Source organism: Scyliorhinus torazame, chromosome 2 (genome assembly GCF_047496885.1).
Source record: "Scyliorhinus torazame isolate Kashiwa2021f chromosome 2, sScyTor2.1, whole genome shotgun sequence".
NCBI lineage: Eukaryota > Metazoa > Chordata > Chondrichthyes > Carcharhiniformes > Scyliorhinidae > Scyliorhinus > Scyliorhinus torazame.
The window spans coordinates 296,969,827-296,995,876 of record NC_092708.1 but is presented as its reverse complement, the minus strand read 5'-3'; the positions used below and the strand labels follow the sequence as shown (position 1 = coordinate 296,995,876).

Genomic DNA, 26,050 nt, shown 5'->3' with positions numbered 1-26,050 from the left:
TGTAGGATACACAAAAATTTCACTTCGGTTTTACAAGACACATTTTTAGAAAGGAGCAATTCAGTATGGTAATTCCCGGAGGAAATAAATGAAACTGTCATATCTCACATATATAAATATCAGCCTTGTGTGGAAAACAAAAGAGTGATGCACACAGTAGAGAATTTAAAATACGTTAAATCACTAAATTTCAAACAGCTACTCAGATCGCATCCAAACGAACTGGTCAAATTTTAGTTTTGGCTTTGTGCGAGTAAAGATATACTCTGCATGATCAATACTTTTATTTGGAAAAACAGATCTATCTATAGCAGTAATTTACAGAATTTTAAAAAAATAACTTTGTTCTTTGATCTTTTTAAAAGGTCTTTTGGAACTTTACTAAATACTAGATCATTTAAGTTGTGGAAAATATGAGTACAAATCAGGCTCATACCAGGGGCTGTTAAAAAATTCTACTGCTTTGCATCATTTTTATTCTCCCACAAAACCCTCGTTATTTCTTTACTCATTTAAAAAGGCAATGCACCTAAAAATATTAAACAACAAAAATTGCTTTATAATAGTTTTAAGATTTATAAATAGTATGTTGCAATAGGTTTTCATCTTCGTGACTGCACCGTAACAATTTTACAAAAATCTCCAATTTGCTCCAGCAAGTTACAATTCTGAAAATACAGAAGAGCCAATTAGCTTCTTGGCTATTCATTACCAAGTGGCAGCTGTTTTATTTATCATATAGTGCACTTAACTGCAAAACAGTCCATATTTATTATCCAACATGCTATTTTATCTCGTCTCAGTATTTACACATTGATAAATATTGAACTGGAGAACAAAAATAAAACTGTGCTCTTTGCATGCAAGTAATGCTAAAAAGTATTCAAAAATAATCTACAAGATTTGAATCTCTGTGCCAAGAGATTTTAGAGAAAAGATAGTTTACCATCCTAGGTGTACATTTTTCAGTCGACACCAGAAGCTTGCTCGTACATGAAGAATATTCAACGGCATAATATTGAAATAAAAACAAAGTGCTGGAAACACTTGGCAGATCTGACAGCATCATGTTTCTCTCCAGATGCCTAATTTTTTTATTTTTTATAAACAGTTCTGATAGCTGGAGGGATAACAGATTTTAAGCTGGTGCATAGGCAGGGAAAGGAGGGGAATGAAAAACCAAAAGGGATGGTCTTTGATGGGGTGGAAAGTGGAAAAGATTAATTGACAAAATGGGCGAAAGGGGACAGTGTAACGAAAACGGGAGATGTAATTGGTCAAATAAGGAAACAATTGAGGAGTCTAAAGGAGGTATAAATGGCAAAAGCAGAAATATTAATAGGTTCTCTCTGGAAAAATGGAATCAATGGTTACGATCTGAAATTAGTAAATTCAGCATAGAATCCAAATGGACGTGAAGTGCATAATTGGAAGATGAGATGCTGTTCCTCAAGCTTCTAATGAACTTTATTAATACAGTGTTAAGAGGCCAAGAACAGAGTGATCAAAGTGGGAGTAGGTGGAGAATTAAATGACAGGCAACCGGAACCTCAGTCATGCTTGCAGTCTGAGCAGAGGTGTTCTGCAAAGTAATCACTCCATACGTAGAGGAGACAGCATCATGAACAACAAATTATATTGAAAGAACAGAAGCTGTACACATGGAAGGAGTTGAAGAATACTGAGTGAGGTTTCAAAAGGTTGTTGGTGCCTATGGAGCGGAATGTGAGAAACCTTTCCCTATTTTCCTGAATGTAGTGTGGGTTCTACACAATATGCAATTATTTCTGATTGGAGAAGTTGTGTTTAATTTCAGAGAGCCGACTTTTTAAAAATATAGCCAAGGAGTACTGAATGATTCACAGTGAGACTGCAACAATAATTACTAGCTGCTTGATTATATACTATAGCTTCTGACTGGAGTACCTTCCTCTGTGCGAACCAGGGTTGCAAAAACAATTTCTTCAGACCACTTGATGAATTTTTAATGAAGATGCTCTCCATTACGTATACCTGCCTAATGATTCTTACTTGTGTTGGATCCATTACGGCAAATATTCTATTGTTGTTCATACTTGGATTCAACCAAAAGTTGCAGAAAGACACATCAGTACTTATATTTAACCTCGGTATCTGTGATTTGATCCTGGGACTAATAGTGATTCCTGTAGGAGTGCACAATACTCTGTTTGATGGAGCTGGCTATAGCAGACAAGATGTATGGTGTCAATTCTTTGCTTTTCTTTATGTACTGCTGCAACTTGCCTCTGTTCATTCTATGACCTGCGTGACAATCGATAAATTTGCTGAAATCTGTTTGCCTCTCCATTATGTACAACTGTTTACAAGACGACGAGCTTGGGTAACCATTTTCTCTGTCTGGATCTACTGTATTCTAAATGCAAGTTTACCCTTTGTAGGATTAGGACAATACACATATGAAGAACACAGATATATCTGTGCACCAAGTTTCAATTCCTCGTTAAAAGCCTATTGTGTGGTCACTATAGTCATAGGAATATTTCTTCCAATAATGATAGTCTGTTGCTTAGCCATTTACGTTGTACAAATTGCAAGACATCAAGCAATACGAGGAACATTTGAATGCAATGAACAACACTGTTATTCTGTGCCAGCAAAATGCTATCTGAAAAGCACAATCATACTGGTTTCAGCAGCATGTAAGTTGCCTTTTAAAAATCTGTTCTCTTTTGTCTGTCACTATAAAATCTTTTTTACATTTTGAGCTGCATGACCTATGCAAAGTAATGTTCTTTTGTGGACAACACTGGGGAAAAACCCACACTTGGTCAGATTTTCTTGTCTTGGAGGAATTGTAGTTTTCTGGAATTAAATCTTATTTGGTTTGGATTAAAGGTTGGTTGATGCATGTGTTTTCCAAAATGAAATTAAACTTTAAAGTGTGTTCAACTATCAGCATTACGCTTCAAAACCTTGACATTAAATCTCAAGGCTACATGAAGGATTGTTAGCAGAAAATAATGTTACTCCATTTAATGCCAAATCAAAATTGGAAGTTCAGCAACTTGGGGCTCAAGAAACAGTTATTCAAAATGCCATTACATAGCTAGGTTTTTATTTTACAATGGTAATGTGTTTACCAATTAACTCTTCAATGTATTATTATTTAATTCATGATGTTTGAAATTCAAAAAGTCTCAGAAGCAGTTTTGGGTGGAAAAATAATCACCAATTTTCTGCATATACTGTAATCAATTAAATTCAGTAACATTGAAAGTACAATATTAGTTTGCAGCTAGGTCATGTAATAAACTTTATAATAAAGAGTATTTCATCATATAACATATGTAGTATTCCTCTTGTGCTATGTGGATATGCATTTAAAGCTAGCCCATCCTTTTAATGCCCCCAAGTCTAACTTGTACAAATAAACAAGACTTGATGTCAGAGTTTGCAAGGTCCTTTTAAATGAATTACATTCCATGATTATTAGTTACCCTTAAGAGCAGGGGTAGTGTAGTCTTCATTTCGGTTTAGAACGGACCGGGTTTAATTCTTCCACTACTATCTAAAACATGGCAATACAATTCTGTTCCTGGGGCTTCACTCAAAGTTCAATTACCTCAATAGCAGTACATCTGACTTTTTGTTGACAGAGTGTACATGTTATATAAATATATATATTAGACATAAAAATACATACAAAAACACACCAGTGTTGCATTCCAACCTTAGCCCTTATCACGCAATATAGTAGTCAAAGGATTTAGTTTTAATTGTCTTGATTAAGGAAAAAGCACTAACTATTTTCATATATCAGGTCAATACCATATAACTGTATACACAAAAGGAAAATGATCAGATACATAAATAGACTCTCTAGAAAATAGTAAAATCCTTTGAGGTTTTTTTGAGTTTGTCACGATTGAGGAATAATTCAGGTAACACCTATCACACCCCACAATATTGCTTTCAAAGATACATATCTCTGTCATGCTTCCAGTATATACGTAAATTGTACTGCCTCAAGCCCTCAACCTGGCTTAGCCTTTTTCCCCACAGCAAGATTTGAAAAACTGAAATTATATTTCTTGCTTGGAGGCAATGTCAGATAGTTAGTAAGAAAAAAAAACTTGGTTTATAGTTGCGGTATTCTACAAGTTTTAATTATGCAATTTAGATGAGGTGGTGGCATAGTGATAATGTAATTGGACTAGTAATCTAGAGGCCCAGGATAATGCTCTGGGGACACAAACTTCAAATTCCACCATAGTAGAGTCATAGATGTTTACAGCATGGAAATAGGCCCTTTGGCCCAGCTTGACCACGCCGCCCAGTTTCTATCACTAAGCTAGTCACACTTGCTCGCATTTGGCCCATATCCCTCTATACCCACCTTGCCCAAAAGGAAAGAATTGTACCTGCCTCTACCACTACCTCTGGCAGCTCATTCCAGATGCTCAACACACTTGTGAGAAGAAATTTCCCCTCTGGTCTATTTTGTATCTCTCCCCTCTCACCTTAAACCTAGTTCCAGACTCCTCTACCTTTGGGAAAAGATGTTGACTATCTACCTAATAAAAGCAAATAACTGCGGATGCTGGAATCTGAAACGAAAGAGAAAATGCTGGAAAATCTCAGCAGGTCTGGCAGCATCTGTAGGGAGAGAAAAGAGCTAACATTTCGAGTCCGATGACTCTTTGTCAAAGCTAACAGACAGAGAAAGTGGGAAATATTTATAATGTGGAATTCGCTGTTCAACAACTTCAGATGATCAGCTCTACCCCACCTCGACCCATTTGTTTTCATCCCATTTTATTTTAACTGTCTTTTACCATTTCTTTCTTAATACATATTTACGCCCCCCCGCCCCCCAAATCTTATCCACCTTTCCTTAACCTTTCTCCTCTTTGCTTCCCCTTCCCCTCCCCACACATCTACAGTTCATCCTCTTGATGTTAGTTTCTCTGCTGTTTGGCATTTCACATCTTTTGTTCTCTCTGGGGACTGCCATTAGCACTCTTTCCCCATGGTTTCTGTGGCCATTAGCACCCGATTTCCCTGGGTTTCTGTGGCTATGACTCATCTTTCATTCTCACTCCCCAGTATAACTATTTCCCACATTCTCTGTCTGTTAGCTTTGACAAAGAGTCATCAGACTCGAAACGTTAGCTCTTTTCTTTAAACAATACTACTCAACACAGTGAATACAATACCCTTATTTGCTATCTGTATTCCCACTTTAAAAAAAACAAGAAAACAGACCATCTTAGCTCTCAATCCACCCTAAATACCAATGGCAGAAAGTAATACTTGCTTTCCAGGGTTATTCTTTAAGAGATCTCTACAGAACAGATGTGACACTGGTCTGAACCCCTGCAGAAACTCTGGCTGGATATCTTCAAATATTGTTTTCAACTGGCTTGTTTCAGCTTCCACTTGTCCTCAGACACATCTGCACTGTTTTAAATACAGTTTATCTCTCAACGACAGTGCACAACATCAGCCAGATCAGAACTCAACTGAAAAACACTTTCTCAAAAGCCTGATGCCTTAGCTCCATCCAGCAACTCACTGAGCTGTAAACTAATCAACTCCTCAGGGAATCCCCTTATTCAAAACAAAATTGCATTACTCCAAGCTTTTACGATGGTTAATTGCACCTCGGGCTCTTAAAAGCTCTGCTGTCTTTCAAACCAAGATTCTTTTAAAAACATGACTTCAGCAGTCAAACACACACTAATCCAGACTTTTAACCCATTCTTCACCAAATACTTATAATCCAATATATCTAAAATCCTGCACTCATCACATTAAATATTCGTTGAATTGACTTAAAATACTTCTGATATATCAGAAACTGTATGAAGCACAGAGAGATAGTGAGTTGGATTTTCATCATAGATCCAGGTAGCTTGAGTCATGGATTTTTCAGTTTGACAAGAGGAAAAGTGCCCTGATGGGTGTGGCATGGAGTCAGGCCCTCCAGCACTGGATGCAGATTGGGAGGCGTCAGGGAGGCTGCCGATTGGTGAGGTAGGCTGTAGGCCCACTTGGGTTCTCTGGGATCTTCTTGTTAAACATTCAGGGCAGCACGGTAGCATAGTGGTTAGCACTGTGGCTTCACAGCGCCAGGGTCCCAAGTTCGATTCCCTGCTGGGCAATCCCTTCAGAGTCTTCACGTTCTCCCCGTGTCTGCGTGAGTTTCCTTCAGGTGCTCCGGTTTCCTCCCACAGTCTAAGTTAGATGGATTGGCCACGCTAAATTGCCCTTAGTGTCCAAAAAGGTTATGAGGCGTTATTGGGTTAGGGTGGAACTGAGGGCTTAAGTGGGTCGGTGCAGACTCGATGGGCCAAATGGCCTCCTTCTGCACTGTATGTTCTATGTTCTATTAGCCTTCTAGCTCTCATGCTCCTACTTCCAACCACCAGATTCCCCCAAGCCCATTAATGCCAACTCAGGCTTCCCATCCACCCCAATGGCCCTCATACCCTCCATGCTAACTCATGCTCCTTCCACCCTCAATGCCCCCTCATATCACCCATGCCAACCCATGCTGCCAGCTATCTCAATGATCCTCATACTCTCCATGCCAACTCCTAGCACTTCCATGTCCATTCACCCAGTACATACACTATATATACAGAACAAGTGAACCTTATAGTAACAATGGTATATGTCGAAATGCTTTAAAAAACAGCCATTCGCAACTTTATTGAAATAAATGCAGATGGAATAACCCTATTTAAAAAAGTGTCAATCAACCAGAGCTTTACTTATCAATACCAGAAACTATTTGCACTGACAGCTTTATAACAATGACAAAATAGATTTTTTTAAAAACATGCCAATCAAGCAATATTTTTGTTTCTGTACATCTGTTGCAACCAAGTAATGGAAGTCTGGGCGCTCAACCAAGCATCCATAATGAGGCTCGAGTGTGGGTAGGGAGGGGAGGCATGAGTTGGCATGGAAGGTGTGATGGGTCATTGGTGCTGAGTGGGAGGAGCAAGAGGTGGCACAGAGGTTGAGAGGTGGGTAGGGGAATCACAGGCATGGATAAGACATTTTGAAGATATCTTTAAGAAGAGTTCCTGCATCCAGAGTAGAGTTTCACAACATCCCATATTCCTGTGGAAGTTGGCCCAACACCACAACAATTGTTAGAGATGGAGACTCAGTTCTTGAAAAGAGAGATCAACTCCAGAAAAACATGAGACATAGCGTGAGAATGATACCAGAGTGAAAGGGTAGAGGGCAGAAGGGGACCGGGAAGGGTAGAGGGAAGGTGCGGGTGCCAGGGTAGGAGAGGTAGAAGAGAAGGGTTGGGAGAAGACAAGAGGGGGTGGAGAAGAGAAGGGTCAGAAGACAAGGGGGTGGAGAAGAGAAGGGTCGGGAAAGACAAGGGGGTTGGAGAAGAGAAGGGGCAGGCGCATCATGCGTGGAGCAGGGGGGGAGGGGGGGGATGGGACAGGCGCCGGGGAATGTACATGTGCAGGAGATGGGTGTGGGAGGAGATAGTCGGGAAAGAGGAGGGTGGGGGAAAAAGAATAAGAGAAGTGCTCAAGAAGTTAGATTGCCACTGCACTCCTGTTTACTTACCCTAAAATGCAGCAACACCTTTTACACCCAACCTTCCGACTTGGGATAGAGGTGAGAGTAGTGCAGCAGGTTCCGGATTCCTTCGGTCGAGTGCAGTCGAGTTAGGGGAAAGGAAGCCGTAAAGTAGCCAAGTTTAAAGGTGGAAAGGGGCAGTCAAGTGGCCGGAGGGTACTTAGTGGATAGTCGCATTTTATTAAAGAATGAAAAAGGTCAGTAAAGAAGAGAAGTCAGAAGAATGTAACCACAATCAAGAAGTTAGCATCACAGTTAAAAGAAAAGTTGCAGGTGATCAGAGAACCCAACACCTGCTCATTTCAAGTCCAGTTAATTTATTTCTGAAAGTGCACCCAATCTTCTTGCCTCAAACGCACATTTTGAAGTTCCAAAGAAAGGAATTTATGGCAGGTGTCTCATTATGTTGGAGACAGGTCTTAATATTCCACAAACATGCAGTGCAACTCCAAAGATTAATCCGGTTTCAAATTATTGGAACCGTTCATATTTTCTCACAATTTGTAGCTACGCTGTTGTAAAAACTTTAAAATGGCTTCAGTGACTTCATTACAAAATAATTTTCTGCTGTATAGGTTTCTTTAAACTGTGGGACAGTAGAAAGTGTACAATCCTGCCTGGCACGTAGAGATCTATTTCAAAGGAGGGGGTTGTTGACTCAGTTGATCGTTCCACAAATGTTTGAAGAACGAAAGCTCATCTATAGAATAAGCGATCATTTATATTACCAATATTTAATAGTATATTGCATGTGCATGGTTTACATGACTGCGCTATATCAAACATAATCTGTACATTCTACCTACTTGCTCCTACTTTAAAATAACCATTAGTCTCAGTGAACATGTTAGAATGGCGCTGTTTTCTAGGGCATACTCCAGCAATAAAAGAGTTGTCTTCAGCCTGGAACTGCTATCCAAGACACTCAGTGCACCAGGTCAAGTTTCAGTCGGAAGTACATGGCTGCAGGAAGATGACTTTCACATCTAGCATGAGCATGAAGTATCTGGAGAGAGCTGAAACCATAAGATTTCTCTTCCCTGCCTAGTGAAGAAAAATTCACCCACCTATGTGGCAAAAACAGTGGTAAACAGGAATAAAATAGAAGCTCTGATGGTTTAGCAGTTCTTGTGGGCATCAAGTTCAATATGTTGAACTGCTGTGATTGTAGTTGTTAAACATTTTTCCTGTTAAAATGCAATTAACGAAAGAAAGTGCTGAGAAAATTAAATGAAGATATTTCTGGCACATGGACACCAAAAGCTAATTGGATGGATGGTCAGAATGGAGGGATATGCTGCCCTAAATATTGTTGGCATTTAAATCTGCATTTATGAGTCTGTGTACATGAAAAATAATCACAACGGCATGTATTATTTTCTTGAAACTGTTTCATTCTGGTTTTTTTCTAGTTTTCCTTCTAATATGCTGGGCACCATATATGATCATCAGCGTCTATGAAACTTTTGGAGGCAAAGCTCCTCCGTTTGCAGAAATGCTCTCTACGTGGCTTGCACTTCTCACCTCTGCTCTGAATCCATGGACCAATTCTCTGACACAGAAGTGCGTATTACCTTAATGTAATTAGACAACAGCGGATAGAGAGGGCTGTCACATTTATTTAGTTATTTTTTTAAGACTTTAGGTCAAGGGTTGAAATAAAACCTTGCATTTGAAGTTTACGATCAGAGCTTGGCACTGCCCACATACCTGTAACACTCAGAATTCTATCAAGCTACTTCTCAAATTTCAAGAGTTACACTTTTGATGTAACTTGATGCTACAGTAGTTTAGACACTCACCTTTAACCCTCAAATCAAACCCAAATCCAAAGCGGAGAAGTATTCTACAGTTACTGTGTGAAATGAGTTTGAACAGATTCACCCCTGTTCTTATTGCAGAACTGCCTCGAACGTTGTATTAAATTGGCACTCATTCAGAGACATGACAAAGTCTGGAGTGGAAAATGAAAAAGCACGAAAGCAGTTGATGATGCTGTTATGTTTTTAATATCAAGGTTGACCTGGGAGTGCGCGGTGAAAACAATGCAAAGGTTTCAGTTGTTCACTCGAGTTAACAGTCCCACTATTTACAAAATAATCCATTCTCCCTTACCAAAGAAATAGAAAAGTTGCTTTAGTCGACATTTACAACATTTTGCGAAAGTCGAAATCATCAATAGTACAGGATTGAGTTCTTTAACACCTTAACTTCTATTTGTTAAGCTCAAAGAAAAGCTATGCAATGTATTTTTGAACAACTCTCCAGATCCTGCTACTTACATTGATCCAGATATTTTATCAGTAATTAAGTCCCAGAAGTGGTCAATCATTAATGCTATTATGAAATGTATGTTTACTTGATTTAAAACATAGGTGCATGTTAATGCAATTTGAATTGTAAATGTGTACAAATCTGTGATCATATTGATAAGTTGAAAAATCATACAATAGAACAAAATTACGTCTACCAGGTAGATAAGTGCTCTGTGGTCATTTGAAAAGTCTGTAAGTGTTCATACGAAGAAATTTCTGCTTAGAATTAGTTTGAGAAAAATTAGATTGGAGTTATTGATTGATTTCAATCGCTGATATCAAGTAGGTTTTCTGCCTAATCATTCTCATAAATGTAGCAAGCCTCAACAATTTTTTTTATTTAAAAAAATATATATTTTTATTCTCCTCCTTTTTCACATTTTCTCCCAAATTTACACCTAACAATAAACAATAATCAGTAACGAATGCAATGTCCATCCCCATATAAATAACAACAATCCCATCCTCCCACCAAACATTAGCCCGCATGTTATCAACAAATGACAAAAAGGAATCACCCATAGTCTCCCCCCCCCAACCACTAATGTTCGATGTAATCCAATTCTCGAAAGTGCATAATGAATAACGCCCATGAATTGTAGAACCCCTCCATCCTTCCCCTCAGTTCAAATTTGACCTTCTCAAGAGTTAAGAATTCCAGCAGGTCCCCCCGCCATGCCAGGGCACAGGGTGGAGAGGTTGATTGCCACCCAAACAGGATCCACCTTCGGGCGATCAATGAGGCGAAGGCTACAACATCTGCCTCCACACTGGTTTCCAACCCCGGCTGTTCCGACACCCCGAATAGGGCCTCCTGAGGGCCCATGTCCAGTTTCACGTGCACCACTTTAGAGATTACCCTAAAAACCTCCTTCCAGTAATCCCCCAACTTTGGACAGGACCAAAACATATGAACGTGGTTTGCGAGGCTTCCCCCCAAATGTTTACACACATCTTCTATCATCCTCGCCATTGTAAGGTGTGCTCTATATATGATTGTTTTTTAATAGTTCAAATAACTTGAAGGTTTTATGTATAATTATACAAGTAAATCACTTGATTTGAAAACAGCAGAATTTTCAAAATGAAAGGTCTTATTTCATAATGCGATTAATGTTTACTCAGGAAATACAGAAATGCAATGTGTGAATGTTGGAGAAACCTCAAAAGGAGAGTTCTGCACAAAGAGGAACACTCCCTTTCTTCAGTTAAAGAAGTACGTGTGAACTTCAGATCTCAAGAAATCCTACAAGCATCCACATTCATAACTAAAGTACTATGAAATAGTATTGCAGAAAACCCGAAGAATTTAAATTAAAGACTTTATTCAAAACAGATGAAAGAGCTGATGAATGAATGTAATCAAACAAGTACAATGTGGGGAATAAATTAACTTCTGTAATGCCACTACACAGACTTGCATCAATCCCTAAGGGGCAGGTGGTATTGTGGGCTATGACCTGCATTGAACTCTTCAGCCTACTGGGCTGGCCAAACAGGCAGTGGTCCATACCCCTGCCTGCCCCTGGAAATTGACCAAGTCTGCTGAGGGTGCTAAGCAAACAAATTTCTCTCTTTATTAACATATTATTCATTTTTAGCCAGTGTCAGTTTAACAATACTTCTACAAGTTTGGTGCACATTATTGCAGTATTGTGATAACATTGTTGAGGAACCAAAGCTCCCCCCACCTCACAGAAGATGATTCATTCCTAAATTTCCATGATCTTTCATTTTACTGATTCTGACTGGCACACCACCATGGTATTCCCAGTATTTTATGTTATTATTTATTCTGCCCAAAGTTTCATCCGCCAGATTTTCATTAAAGGTTGTTTGAATTGTGAATCTGAAGCGCGCACAATTCTTTTCCAGATTAAGATTCACAATATCAGGGTGCTAGAACTATTCTTATAAAACGTTGCATACATCCCAGGCACTGATTAAAATTTAATTGAGAACTTTGACATTTAATTATTGATGCTAACTTACAAATATTTATTTTCAACATAAAAACATTATTCTGGAATGGCAGTTTAATGGTTGCCTTCTTCAAGGTTAATTCATACATGTTATGTGATCAATATTACATTGTTAGGAGCAATCAAAAGAACTCTAGAAAGCAACCATCAGATCCACAGAATGTTGTCACACACTTCACTGTAATGATTCATCACAGACAGATTAATTTAAGCTTATACCAATTATGCCGCTTGCCACTGATTGGTTCCAGTTCCAATTCACCCAGTTCCATTGCTCAACTAAATGTTATGTTTTTCACACATTGTGAGAACAGATGTATTTTTAAAAATATTTTTGGGGCAACATTGGCCTGTAACTTACTCAAGAGTGGCAATGTCCAGTGGATTACCACTCTCGACAGATTTACCTTCTCTGCGATTTCAAAGCCCCTGTCTCACCCAACTTTCCTCAGCCAGGCTGGGTGAGGCAGGAGCAGCGAAGCAACGGCATGGAACAAATGGGGATAAGAAAAAGAGAGGTAAGAAACACCCCCTTTGTATAACACTGGCTACTGTAAAGGAAGTTTAAAGGGAGGGGGGAGGCGGATCAGATGGGGGGCATCAATCCGGGAAGGAGTGGTGGGTACCCTAAGGGGGTCGTGCATACAAGTGGGTGCTCAGAATGAGGCTGGGTCTGGTTTTTTTTTAAAATAGTGACTGGAGTTAGAAGTGATTTTTTTCCTCTTTCAGGGTGAAAATGGCAGAACCATTCTAAGTTATCGATTTAAATTGCTTTTGTCGGATGGCTCACAGCCCAGTGGAGTTGTCGAGAGGAAATTAGCACTTCTAGGCAATTTCCAGGGAAATTCTTATGTGGGAACATCCTCGAGGGATTCCCCAGTGCATCATTGGGGTACCCCCTAAATGCAATGTTGGGGAACCAGAAAGTTATACATTATGTTATTCTCTGAAGAAGGCCGTGTGCCTGTGTGTATAAATGATTTATTTAGGAAAGGTTGTCTGTAAGAAATGAGTCATGAAAAGGAGTGAAGGTACTAAATGAATGCATTTGTATTGAAACTATGGTCAAATGGTTTTCTAAGTAAATAGGATGGATTTAGAAAGTTGTATCAGGAGATACTTAGAGACCTATTTGTTTTCAAAGGAAAGTAAAATGCTGTTATGCCTTGCAAAGACTTCATAAGTGAACAAGGGAAGTTTATTCAATTTTATTTGACCCGAAGTGGGGGATAAAGGAAATCATGAAGGACTGTATATTTTAGAAAGATTGAGTTCAAAGAAGTGTGGAGGACAATAGAATCAGAGATGAAAGTTGCCTGATGCCAAAATCGGGAATGGTGATCGGGCGGGGAATGGCCCCCGATGCCGGAATCGCAGCCGGTTTGACACTGGGTCATGATGCTCCGCCTCCTCCAAATTGGCATAATCGAGATACAAGCTATCACAATCCTGTTTGAACATCATTATCGGGGGCTTCTGCCAAGGCTCCAAGGGGTGTAGTGAGGGGGGGGGGGGGGGGGGGGGGGTGGCGAGAAGATGGGCTGTGGGGTCGGGGTGGATGGGTACGCACGGACCCGGCGATTCTTCCACTGTTTTCACGTGTTCCGCGGGTGTTTTACTCGCCGCCGGTGCTAGCCTCTCACCGGTACTGGAATCAATGTGGGTGTGGCGCTGATTTGTCTGTCGTGGAACACCACAGATTCTCCACTGGCGTCAGCACTTAGACGCAGGAATGAAGAATCCAGCCCGATATACAAGGAGGGATGCTGAGTTGATTAGTAGTTGGCTATGTGAGGAAGATCTCCGAGAAAAGCTTTGAACTGGGAGAAGGTGCAGTTTGAACCATCCATCCTGTCAAAGCAAGAAAGTATTAGGCTGCAAAAAGCAGTCTTGTTCTGAAGTCTCGGCTTTCCACAGCAGAGTGGAAGTGCGTTTTAGAGGTTGTGGGGTATGTCTTTATTAAAGCTACAGAGGTTTGATAGGGTAACATTACTGTACTTTATTTGTTACAACATCTATATGGGAATGCTGCCCGGAAGATGTTTATTTGCGGATCTGACCAAATAGGAAGTCTTTTTTTTTGCGAGGATGATGGGGGGGGGGGGGGCTTTAAACTAATTTTAACTGTGTAACTGTAGTCTTGTGTGTTTGTGTTATTTTCTTTTTGTTAGTAAGTCTTTTACTTTTAATTTTTAAAGTCCCAAAAATGTTACTGGACTTCTTTCTACTGGAACCAGTACTTTTCTTGTTTTCAGAATATAAATAAATGCTATTTCTGTAAGCCAAGTTTCCCTCTGAGATGCGGTTTGTTCAACAATTAACATCTGCTGTGGTCAAAACCGTCTTTAAAATTCAGGTCATTGAACCTGAAACATATCTTGGGCAGGATTCTCCGTCAGCCGAACAGCAAAATCGGGGCAGAGAATAGCTCCCGACTCTGAAATCGCTGCAGGCACCGATTTGATGCCGAATCGTGATATGCTCCGCCTCCTCGAAAACAGTGTCAATGCAACCCTCGCCGCGCATAGTTGCAACACCGTTCGCATATCATTAGTGGGCCCACTCATGATGTTCTGCCTCTGATAGGCCGAATTCCCGACAGTGCGGTCCAGGTGTGCTCTCACAAATCATGAATCTGACGTGGTGGCTGCTGAGAGAGCGGGCGTACGGACATTGTCCAGCACTGCTATACTTCGCCAACAGCAGTGCCGTTGGCCGGGGGCTTCTGCCAGGGTTGGGAAGAATAGTGGGGGTGGCCAGGAGGTGGGCTGTGGGGTTGGGGTGGACGGGTACACAACACCATTATCGCAGCCTGCAGAGCAACCATGCGGCTGCTCATGCTGCTGACAGCCTGCTTTAAACCTGGTGCCCTGGACTGTATAGCTCACCCCCTACCTGGGTGCCCTCTGGCCCCAGCTGACCCATCAGCTGTATGAGCGCTCCAGCACAACCTGTCCCATCCTTTTCAGCCTCGATCAGGGTGGGTGGGTGTGTGTAGGGGGGGTGTATTGTTTAAGCGCGGCTGCAGCTTGTCAGCCCTGCGGGTGTCGATCGCGGAACCAGCGAATCCCCCACCGTTTTTCATGGGAATCGATGGTGTTCCACACGGCACCGGTGCTAGCCCCTCACCGGTAGCGGAATTGGTGCGGGTTTGGTGCCGATTATTCTGACGTGGAAGTCTGCGTACTCTCCGTTGGAGTCAACACTTGGACTCAGAAACGGAACAGGCGCCGGAATGTGGCGACTAGGGGCTTTTCACAGTAACTTCATTTGAAGCCTACTTGTGACTCAGAAACGGAGAATAATTATGAAGTTAGTATACCAAAAGAACCCCTGCTACACCTCATTCAATAAAGGTGTAACTTTTTCAAGGCCAACTGCAGCAAGACTCACTGTCCAAAAATGGACATTTTTGTCAATTCACTGATTGCTTAAGGTTTGCACTCTTGTGGGGCTTGCTGGTGAATCTCAACAGTGCACCCTCTGAAGGAGCATAGAATCAATGACAGCAACTTCTGAATTTCCATGTTATTCTGCACGTGCAGACTCCCAAAATTACTGTCAGTTTAGGTGCAGTAATGATAGCAAAGTCGACATTTCGCCATCATTAGCACTGCAAAATAAGCCTGAATTTCCCCTTCCCCATTGAGTAAGCAAACAAGTGGCTCATGCACTTTCATCCCCTGGACACATTTTAATGACCATCAAAACAGAGTGCAATTTGTGAATTATTGTCACCGAATACACCAAAGACATCCCAAACATACAACTACATTTATCACAAACATGTTCAACAGACAAGTTCACACCACAGATTCCAGAAAGATAACAAAGGTTTGTCATTCTGTGCCTTCACTATTGGGTCAATATCAAAACTGGCAGCTACAACACAAACGTGCTTCTAGGGGCTGTTTAGCACAGGGCTAAATCGCTGTCTTTGAAAGCAGACCAAGGCAGGCCAGCAGCACGGTTCAATTCCCGTTACAGCCTCCCCGAACAGGCGCCGGAATGTGGCGACTAGGGGCTTTTCACAGTAACTTCATTTGAAGCCTACTTGTGACAATAAGCGATTTTCATTTCTTTTTTACATTTCATTTTTCAAAGAGTGAAACAACTTCATACCAATCCAGGAATAAACACATTCAACACCAAGAACATTTTAATATTTTCTATAAATGCTAAAGCAATCTACCAATTATATATATTGTACACCCAAAATAAATTAAATACTCTGAAATAGATGTAAATATCTTACATCTACTATTTCAGAGGAATTTACTTTTAATCAAAACTCTCATTATTAAACCTGTAAATTTAGATTAAAAAGGTTTCTACAAATTGAGATACGGGTGTGATTTTGTACGGACCATATAATATATAGATGATTTTATGGTATAGTTATAATACATATACTCACTTTACATGTTCATAATATATATTTGATACAAGACTGCATTAATATACCACCTTTTACAACCTCAAAATATTACATTTTTGAAAGCTAATGAAATACACTTGATATATAGCCACTGTGAATTATAGGAATATAAACAAATATTCACACAAACGGGTATGGATTTCATTCTTTTTAGAAACCCATCATTCACATTATCAAAACTATCAATGGTATAACCCCTCTCCTTATAGACCCCCTTATCTTCTAACTTGTTGTGACCAGTGCTACAAAGATATGCACAAATGCTAGTTTGCATTGTTCAAGACAAATTGGAGGGTATGTTTTCCCCCATGGAAATTATTACTAATATTAGTATGTTTGATAGCAAACTATGACTGAATAAGTCACATTAGGCTTGTGTTACACAATAATGTGTACATTCATGTGATATTTTGAGAAATTACATAATTAGATATACATTTGGCAGGAAATTGTAGATAAACAAATCTATAAATATAATCAAGGCCATTGATGTATGTAATTAATTTTAAACGTTGAGATTACACAAAGTGGGTAGTGAAGATGATCTGCCACGTAGGCTGCAAAAAAGGATATTCATACTGGGAAACTGGGGTAAAGATTCTTACGATATGGCAGTAGAAAGGTGGTGATGTCTGATACCTGGGAAAAGAGGAAATGGTCTGTGCTATTGGTGTGAGATGCGGGGGGGGGGGGGATCCAAGGTTGTGACAATGTTGAGTGAATGAAATCGAGATCAGGGAGTATTGTGGTGGTAGTACAGGGGCCCGGGAGTACGAGGGATCATGGGGAGGTATCAGATCTCTGCAATTTAATCTATTTTCCACATACCTGATTCACAACTTCAAAGTATATACCAAGAGTTGTATTGTGGTCCAGACCACAGATCTTCCACTGGCAGGTACCACCTGTTCCAATTTCCTGTGAAGAAAATCATCAAAACTGTTAGCTGAAATTATCATTTTTTAGGCTATATATCATATTGGAATTTTCCATTTAAATTTGGGAAGTTTGTCCTATACTTATTCCAGTCCCCCCTCCCCCACCAGCACTGCTCACCTCACTGGACACTGCTCACATCACCCTACAAGACTGTTCACCTCTACTCACCTACCAACAACACCCAACACTGCTCAACCCACCCACCGCAAAGGGCTCAGCACCCCCACCAGAATGGACAAGGCCCCCAGCATCCCACCCCACCCCCCACCCAGATGTGGCTCACCACCCTGCCGCGCCAACCCAAGTACACCTTAGACCCACAGACCCAATTCAGCTCATCCACACTGCTCGTCCCACCTCCCTTCGGAGCTCACTGCCTCCTGACATGACAAACTGCCCATCTAACTACAGATGATGCCTTGCTGATATTGTTTTCAACACAAGCAAAACTGCACAATTGATCCTACTTTTCTGCTTATGAATCCTTAAGTTAAGAATCAATATAAACATAATACCACTCACATTTTCTGACACACAAGGTCCTTTAGCACAAAGTGATATACAGGGTCCAATGGCTCCAGAAATCTTTATTTCCCTTGATGTCTTTAGAAGAAATGAATTTTTAAAATTATACATCTTTAATGCATTTTTTAAGCAATAGTTTAGTTCTATGGCTATGAATGCTGAGGGTATAAGTGAATCTAATTATTCTCATTGTGAAGTATTGAAACATTAAAAATAAACTTTCCAAATCCAATATCAAAATGAGAAGGTCAAATTCTATTTTTCCATTCAAATCTATTTCCCTGTGCAATCATGTGAAGAGCATTGAATATCGTAATCATTCAGGTTTTAAAATAAAGTTAACTTCTGGTACATCATTCTGCTCAGATTTACATCATCACATGCAGAATTGAGGACGGCATTCTAATTATCAAATGTAATATTGTATGTTCGGGTTCAGATTTCTCATTCAAAAATTAACCACGACTCTTACTCAAAAAAGTAGTCAATCAATCTCCTTTGATGTACAGTGAAAATATTCCTCTTTACTTAATTATAAACAAGCTAGCTGCCACAGGATGGAACAGACTAGGAAAATGTGTGTCAGACGCTTACAGCTGGAGTTCATTTCACAGACATTTAAAATTCTCAAAAGCAATTTTGGATGTTAATATTTGTTCCTGACTTCATCAAAAGTTGAGAAAGACCATTTGAAAGGCAGGAGTTTACAGTCTAACCTGCAACATTCTGAACTATAAAAACACATCCCCCAGTGATTAGTGGTGCAAAAACAAAAATAATTCCTGTTACAACAATATAGAACTGAAGGATATACAGCGAACATTCAAATGTGTTCTTTCTGACTTACGCAAAATATAGTTGATGTTTACAATTATATTACTTTAAAGAAACTCTAGGCCAAGATCCAGTTCCATTTTGTTGTAACATTGATAGCAATTTACTTTCTGTAGAAATTCTTATCTTAGTGTAACATTTCTTGCTAATATCATGTTGTGTTTCAGCTAAACTAATGAACTAAAATGGAGTTCATTTTACATTCATTATAGAACTTTACAGCGCAGTACAGGCCCTTCGGCCCTCGATGTTGCGCCGACCTGTGAAACTACTCTAAAGCCCATTTACACTGCTCCCTTATCATCCATATATTTATCCTAGAATATAGGGGGCTGGATTCTCCTATTTTGAGGCTACGTCTGGAGGATGTGTCTGTTTTTAAGATGAAAAAGTCAGCGGCTCCCCGCACCGATGCTCCGCCCGGTGGGGGGCTAGCAGCCGCACCACATAAAACTCCGGGCGTTCGCGACATAAAACGGCCGGAGAATTGCCGGGTCCGTAGCTGCACATGCGCATGGCGACGACCTGCAGCGATCGCGCCGTAAAACATGGTGCCAGCCGCACGCAGACCCGGTCGGCCAAATAGTGTCCCTGTGGACACCCCCTACCAGTCCCCCCCAGCCCTCGCCGAAGCCCCCCCGCCAGCAGCACGGTCCCGCCCAACTGTGGCGGTACTGGACACAGTCCGCGGAGCATCAGGGAAGGGCCTCAAAGTGGCACGCTGACGCTGTTGCAACGGCGTGTGGCGCGTGTCTCGGTGACGCTGATTTGGAGGAGGCACCAACCCCGATTCAGTCACAAACGGGGATTCTCCGCCCGATCGTCGAATACGATTTCGCCGTCGGGCAACGGAGAATCCCACCCAGGAACTTTTAAGAGGATGTGATTTTGTTTGTGATTTCTGGAAATCTTTAGAATTCAGGAAGACAGCCTCCAATCAGAGTTTGTAAGAATAATAAAACAGATTACGATGAGAAACTGCCACTATTACCTTAATTTCTAGTGTACCACCAAATGCCATTTTAAATTGCCCCTGAATATCCTTTGTAAACACTCGCTGAAAGGTTTGCTTAAATAGAGATGTGTTGAAGGAATCTCCCATCACCATGTAACCCCTGAAGAAAGGACAAGGAAAGTTAGGATAAACACTGGCATTTTCTTCAAATGAGATGGAAAATAACATGAGAAATAGATAGATTTTTAAAACAAAAAACGGAAGATCAGATGAAAGTGTTAGTTTGGAAGGTCAGAGATCAAATACCACTCCTGTGGCATCAATGCTCAAATTTGCTCCCGAAGACATGCTGGTATTCAAGCTTTAGCATGTTAAGCAAGCATATATGATAGGAGTTATTCTTGTGGAAGGAAGCAACAAAATTAGACAGGGAATGATTTGTTCTTCCATTGCTTGAAATCATCTTATGGATAAACAGGAAGCCATATTCGCGATAGCTATTTGCTGAACTAGTGAATGATCACAGAAGTTTACAATAGAATGGAAGGGTAAGGAGGAGAACAGATGTAATTTGAAAGAAAATTTTAAACAAATCTGCACAAGTGGGAACATTCACATATTTAAGGATTTTACACATCGAGAAACCCAACATGCTTGATCAGAATAACCCGGGAGCAAATCAAACCTATTTCATACGTTCTAAATATTCATCGCCTCAAGTCAATAAAATAGTCTCAACGGGTAGAATTTGCAATTTAGAATCACTGCCAGCTTTTATTCCCCATTAATACAACATGGCTTTATTTTCTAGGAAGCATTAAATATTCAAACAACTTGAAACAAAATCTAGCACAGTGACATGCAAAACATGGTATTTAATAGAATATTAGATGACTAGGTGCTGCAACCGGAGGAATATAAAATACCAACTGACATACAATGTGTTTGTACCACAATTTTAAAGAAGCACAAAGAGTTAGGCACTCTTTGCTCAATAATGATCTTATGGCAGTGGCTAAATACAGGTTATGGGCTCAATGCTCAAACTTACAAGCTTCTAAGAAAAACATGGTCTTAAAAGATGCACATATATGTATAAAATTAATCTACAAAAATTCACATCTGGATAGAAAGAAATATTCATGTTTGTTTAGACATAAACATGTTAGAAAATGTAAACCTTTAAAGGAGTGTGACAAGATTTACATAAAGTCTGAAAACAGAGCGAGATTGCATCGGGCATCCTCTAAACTCAGTAAAGGCATAAAACGGAGAACAGCTGCAAATCTTTTATATATTTTTCAACCATCTACATATGTAACAGAATAACTATGTGCATTTTTTGGCAACTTTCCATCACGAGAGATGTGTTGTTGATTAAGGAACTTCATTTTGGCATGGCAGTCTCGGTCACATGTGCTGCACAGGAAGACAGTGGCCTGTGATGGTGTAGAATTTGCTGGCCACTGTTTTCTCTGGGCCTCCAAACAGTCAGTCTCCAGAGGCCACGGACATCGGCGACCATGTCCCAAGTGTCTGTGCCAATGTCTGCCTCCTTCATATCTCGCTTGCAGATGTGCTTACAGCAGATTGATGGTGATATGGCATCATCCTGGATCATGGCATTTGTCTTTCTGATGTTGATGGTCAAACCAAACTCTTTACAGTGTGAGGGAAATTGTTCATTTACTAAAGGTGTTCCTCAGTATGGAATGCTAGTGTTGCATCACCAGCAGGCAGCATCATGCAATACTAATGAACTAAACTTTTGTAAATCTCTAGAAGCAGAGATTTCACTGGATTGCACTGGAAGGGTTCATTTAAACAGATAACGAGAGAAGTGCCTTGGTAGGAATTTAATCCTTTCCCTAAGAATCTTAACTAATTTATTTTCAGCTTTCTTTTTCGTACACTGCCAAAAAGGAAAAGTAGAATAATGATTTGAGGGGATATAGATTTTTCTTGGAAAATTGTAATGGATCAAATTTTCTTGGAGTAACCTAGTCCAAACATATTCAAAACACAAATAACAGAATTTATTCGCTGTACTCGCATCTTTGTCTTTCTCACATCTTTGTCTTTCTCACATTTTATGAATTATTTGACTTTGGCACTGTAGGATTAGTAATTTGAATTGAATCTCCCACATTGCTTGTACTCACCCGGTATGATTTGGGCAGCATTTCATTTCATTGAGACCAGTCTGATCCAATGCACAGGCATAGATATCAATGACATGGCCATTTGCAGCTGCTCGATTTGACAAGGCTTCATAGTGCTATAATAAGAGTAAAGGATAAAATACTGAAATATTAAACCAACTCAGTCTCCTGCACACAATAAGCATGATACAAAAATAAATTCTCGAACCACTTTTCTATTGAAACAGTTCTGCCAAATTTGTGTCAACGGTTACTATATTAATGAATTATTCATAGAATACATTCATTTGAAAAGTATGCATTTTAGTCTGAATTTGTGCCACAATATCTATAAAATAAAGGAAAAGTTGGTTGGCATTATACAAGTGTGTGGTGGAGGTTCAACGTGGCTTCCAAAAAAAACAATTTGCAAGGAAAGGGACTGTCCAAGTTGCGCTTGCAGAAAGCCAGCACAGATGTGACGGGGTGAATGACTTCCTTCTGTGCTGTAACCATTCTATGATTCTACGTCTCAGAAGATTAAGAAGTAGAATCAGTCTGGGTAGAGATTAGGAATACCAAGTGTCAGTAAAACATTGGCAGAAGTAGCCTATTGGCCCCTTAATGGTGGTTATACTGTTGGATTTAAGGAATAAATAATTGAAACTTATAACAAAGACAATTGTGGGGGACTTTAATCTTCACAGGGTCTGGACCACACAAATTGGCAAAGTTGTATGGAAGACGAGCTGGTAGAATGCTTTTGTGACAATTTGCTGGAGCATTAGGTTGTGGAACCAACTGGGGATAAAGCTATTCTAGATCTAGTATCGTGTGATGAGCCAGGATCATAGTGAAAGACCCTCTGGGAAAAGTGATCACAATACAACTAAATTCCATATTAAGTTGCAAACTTAATATATCCCAAACGAGAGGCTTAAACTTAAATAAAACCAATTACATAAAGAGGCTTAAACTTAAATAAAACCAATTACATAGGTATGAGGGAGAGAGCTGGGTCAATTGGATGAAAACATTAAAAGGTATGGCCATAAATACATAATGGGAAATAGCTAAACAATTAAAAATGTTCAACAAAAATACATTTCACTGAAAAACAAAAACTAAGCCGGGCAGCACGGTAGCACAGTGGTTGGCACAATGGCTTCACAGCGCCAGGGTCCCAGGTTCAATTCCCGGCTTGGGTCACTGTGTGCGGAGTCTGCACGTTCTCCCCGTGTCTGCGTGGGTTTCCTCCGAGTGCTGCAGTTTCCTCCCACAAGGCCCGAAAGACGTGCTATTAGGTAATTCGGACATTCTGAATTCTCCCTCAGTGTACCCGAACAGGCACCGGAATGTGGCGACTAGGGGCTTTTCACAGTGACTTCATTGCAATGGATGTAAGCATACTTGAGACAATAAAGATTATTAAAAACAATATTTTTTAAAAGATCCATTCGTACCGAGGGAACTTAAGCATAGTCTTACATTAAAATAAGAAGCTATAATGATGCAATGAGTTGCACTAAGTTTGAGGATTGGGTGTGTTTTAGAAACCAGCAGAGGACCACCAAAAAGTTGATAGAAAGGGAAAAAATGGAATAGGAGAGTAAACGAGCCAGGACTATAAGAACAGAATGCAAGAGCTTTTGCAAGTATATTAAAATGAAGAGACCAGCAAAAGTAAATGTTGATTCCTTAGAGGCTGAGACAGGAAGAATTATGAAAATGGCAGAGAATTTGAACAAATATTTAGTGTCTATCTTCACAGTAGAAGGCACACATTCCACATCAATAATAGAGAGTAACCAATGGGCTAATAAGAGGGAGGAACTCTATGTAATTAATATCAGCAAAGAAAAAGTATTAGATAAAAGTCAAGGTACTAAATATCCAACTGATGGCTTACATCCTTGGGTTCTAAAAGAGATGGTGCAGAGACAGTGGATATGTTGGTTATGATTTTCCAAAATTCTCTAGGTCCCAGAAATTAGCAAATCAAACCCCATTACTCAAGAAAGGAGGAAGAGAGAAAACTGGGAACTAGAGGGCAGCTAGTCATCGGGAAAATGCTGCAATCTATTAAAGTCTCAACAACGCACTTACAGAATCACAGTATGATCCTGGACTGCAGCAGAAGAGGCAGTTCACCACCATCTTCTGAAGGACAATTAGGGGCACGCATTAAATGTTGGCCTAGCCAGCAACACCCACATGCCTTGAATAATTTTTTTTTTTTTTTTTATAAAAAGACAACGTTAACATGGCTTTTACACAAAGGAAATTCTGTTGGTCAAATTTATTGGAGTTTTTTTTGAGGATAGAACTAGCAGCATAGATAAGGGAAACCAGTAGATATGGTATACTTGGATTTCCAAAGACATTTGATAAAGTGCCACATGAAAGGTCAATAGACAAGATAAATGCTCATGACGTTGGGGTAATATATTAGCATGGTTGGATGATTGGTTATTGGACAGGAAGCATAGAGTAAATAAACTGGGCATTTTCAAGCTGGCAGGCTATTACTAATGGAGTGCTGCAAGGATCAGTGCTGGGACCTTAGCTATTTACAATCGATATCAATGACTTCGATGAAGAAACAGAGAGTAATGTATCCACATTTGTTGACAATACAAAGCTGGGTGGGAATGCCAGCTGTGAGGAGGACACAAGGAGGCTGCAAAGAGATATAGACAGATCAAGTGAGTGGAAAACAAAATGGCAGATGGAGAAAATGAGAGATTATTCACTGTGGTCATAAGAATAGAAAAGCACAAAGTTTACATGCAGGGTATAGCAAGCAATTAGGAAGGCAAATTACATGCTATCTTTGTTGCAAGGGGTCAAGAGAACAAAAATGAGGATTTGCTACAGTTGTACAGGGCATTGGCAATATAGAATATTGCGTGCAATTTTGGTCTCCATATTTTTTAGGAAGGATATACTTGCATTGGAAACAGTACAGCAAAGGTTCACATTTGTCTCTTAGAAGGGAGGGGTGTCCTAATATGAGAAGTTGAGTAAATTGGGTCTATATTCTCTGGAGCTTAGAAGAATGAGAAGTGATCCCATTGAAACATACAAGATTCTGAAGGGATAAAAGCAAATTACTGCAGATGTTTGAAACGGAAACAAAAGCAGAAAATACTGGACAATCTCAGCAGGTTTGCAGAATCTGTGGAGAGAGAAGAGGGCTAATGTTTTGAGTCAGGATGATTCTTTGTCAAAGCTCATGATTCCGAAGGGGTTTGATAAGGTAGATACTGAGATTGTTTCTCCCGATTATGGAATGATGAACGCAGAGGCTTAGCCAGGGCTGATTGTTTAGGACCAGTATGAGCACAGATATTTTTTCACTCAAAAGGTTGAGTGTCTTTAGGATTTTCTACCGCAGAGGGGTGGAACAAGTTTGGAATGCTATTCCACAAACAACAATTAACTTGTTAATTTTGAGTCTGAGATCAATAGATTTTTGTTATCTAAAGGTATTAATGTATGGGACAAAGCTACATGTAGCTAGGTCACAGATGAGCCATAATCTCACTGGATGGCAGAACAGACTTGAAGGGCTAAATGTTCAACTCCTGTTTCAATGTTCCGATTTAGAAAATGCGATGTACAATCTTTACCTTCATGGCTTTCTTCATATATTTAATGTTGTCTTTCTCAATGTCATGCCAAGATCTGATAGGTGTCTTCAGGTCATCCCCCACAACCATTCCAGGTCCTTGTGTGGCTGGGCCCCCAATGAACATCATCACCCGACCTCCAGTATTAGGGAAAGTGCACTGTTTTGAAAGAAAAATCAGATAAAAACATAAGAGGAAATATATCCAGCTCAGAAATTAACCAAAAACATCACAGTGCAACATGGCACTATATTACCACTTCTGTATGGGATTCAAGATACACCTCAAAGTTATAAAAATCCTGACCGATTTAGGTAATGCTTTTCCAAATCTTCTACGATCTATATATATTTCCAGGGACCCAGGCTCGATTCCCGGCACTGCACATTGTCCCCATGTCTGCGTGCGTTTCCTTCGGGTGCTGCGGTTTCCTCCCACAAGTCCCGAAAGATGTGCTTGTTAGGTGAATTGGACATTCTGAATTCTCCCACAGTGTACCCCAACAGGTGCCGGTGTATGGCGACTGGGGGATTTTTGCAGTAACTTCATTGCAGTGTTATGTAAGCCTACTTGTGACACTAATAAAAATTATTATTATTAATCGTGTATTGTTTGAAACTAATACAATATTATTGGGTCTTCAATAGGCTTCTCTGAAAAAGTTTTAACTTTACCCTCTAGGGTAGAGGTACA

The 26,050-nt window shown here is 40.0% G+C and overlaps 2 protein-coding genes across 2 annotated transcripts in view; one reads left to right on the top strand and one right to left on the bottom strand.

Annotated features, from left to right (window-relative positions):
• The window catches only part of sec23a (Sec23 homolog A, coat complex II component), a 163,125-nt gene that overhangs the window by 16,363 nt on the left and 120,712 nt on the right, over positions 1–26,050 (bottom strand). The window contains exons 8-12 of the mRNA XM_072488707.1: positions 25,358–25,516; positions 21,747–21,862; positions 19,621–19,744; positions 17,793–17,873; positions 17,160–17,249 (exon numbers count right to left, since the gene is read on the bottom strand). Of these exons, the coding sequence (XP_072344808.1) occupies positions 17,160–17,249; positions 17,793–17,873; positions 19,621–19,744; positions 21,747–21,862; positions 25,358–25,516 (570 nt within the window). The remainder of the gene's footprint in view (positions 1–17,159; positions 17,250–17,792; positions 17,874–19,620; positions 19,745–21,746; positions 21,863–25,357; positions 25,517–26,050) is intronic.
• Positions 1,988–9,175, top strand: LOC140385598 (histamine H2 receptor). The gene is made up of 2 exons (XM_072467916.1): positions 1,988–2,681; positions 9,009–9,175. Exons 1-2 carry the CDS (start codon positions 1,988–1,990, stop codon positions 9,173–9,175), a joined length of 861 nt encoding a protein of 286 aa, XP_072324017.1.

Bases quoted from the DNA above. Each gene is read 5' to 3' on its own strand.
- LOC140385598 (XM_072467916.1), top strand. From the start codon at position 1,988: ATGAAGATGCTCTCCATTACGTATACCTGCCTAATGATTCTTACTTGT. The intron at 2,682-9,008 runs GTAAGTTGCCTT...GTTTTTTTCTAG, and splicing joins CATACTGGTTTCAGCAGCAT to TTTTCCTTCTAATATGCTGG.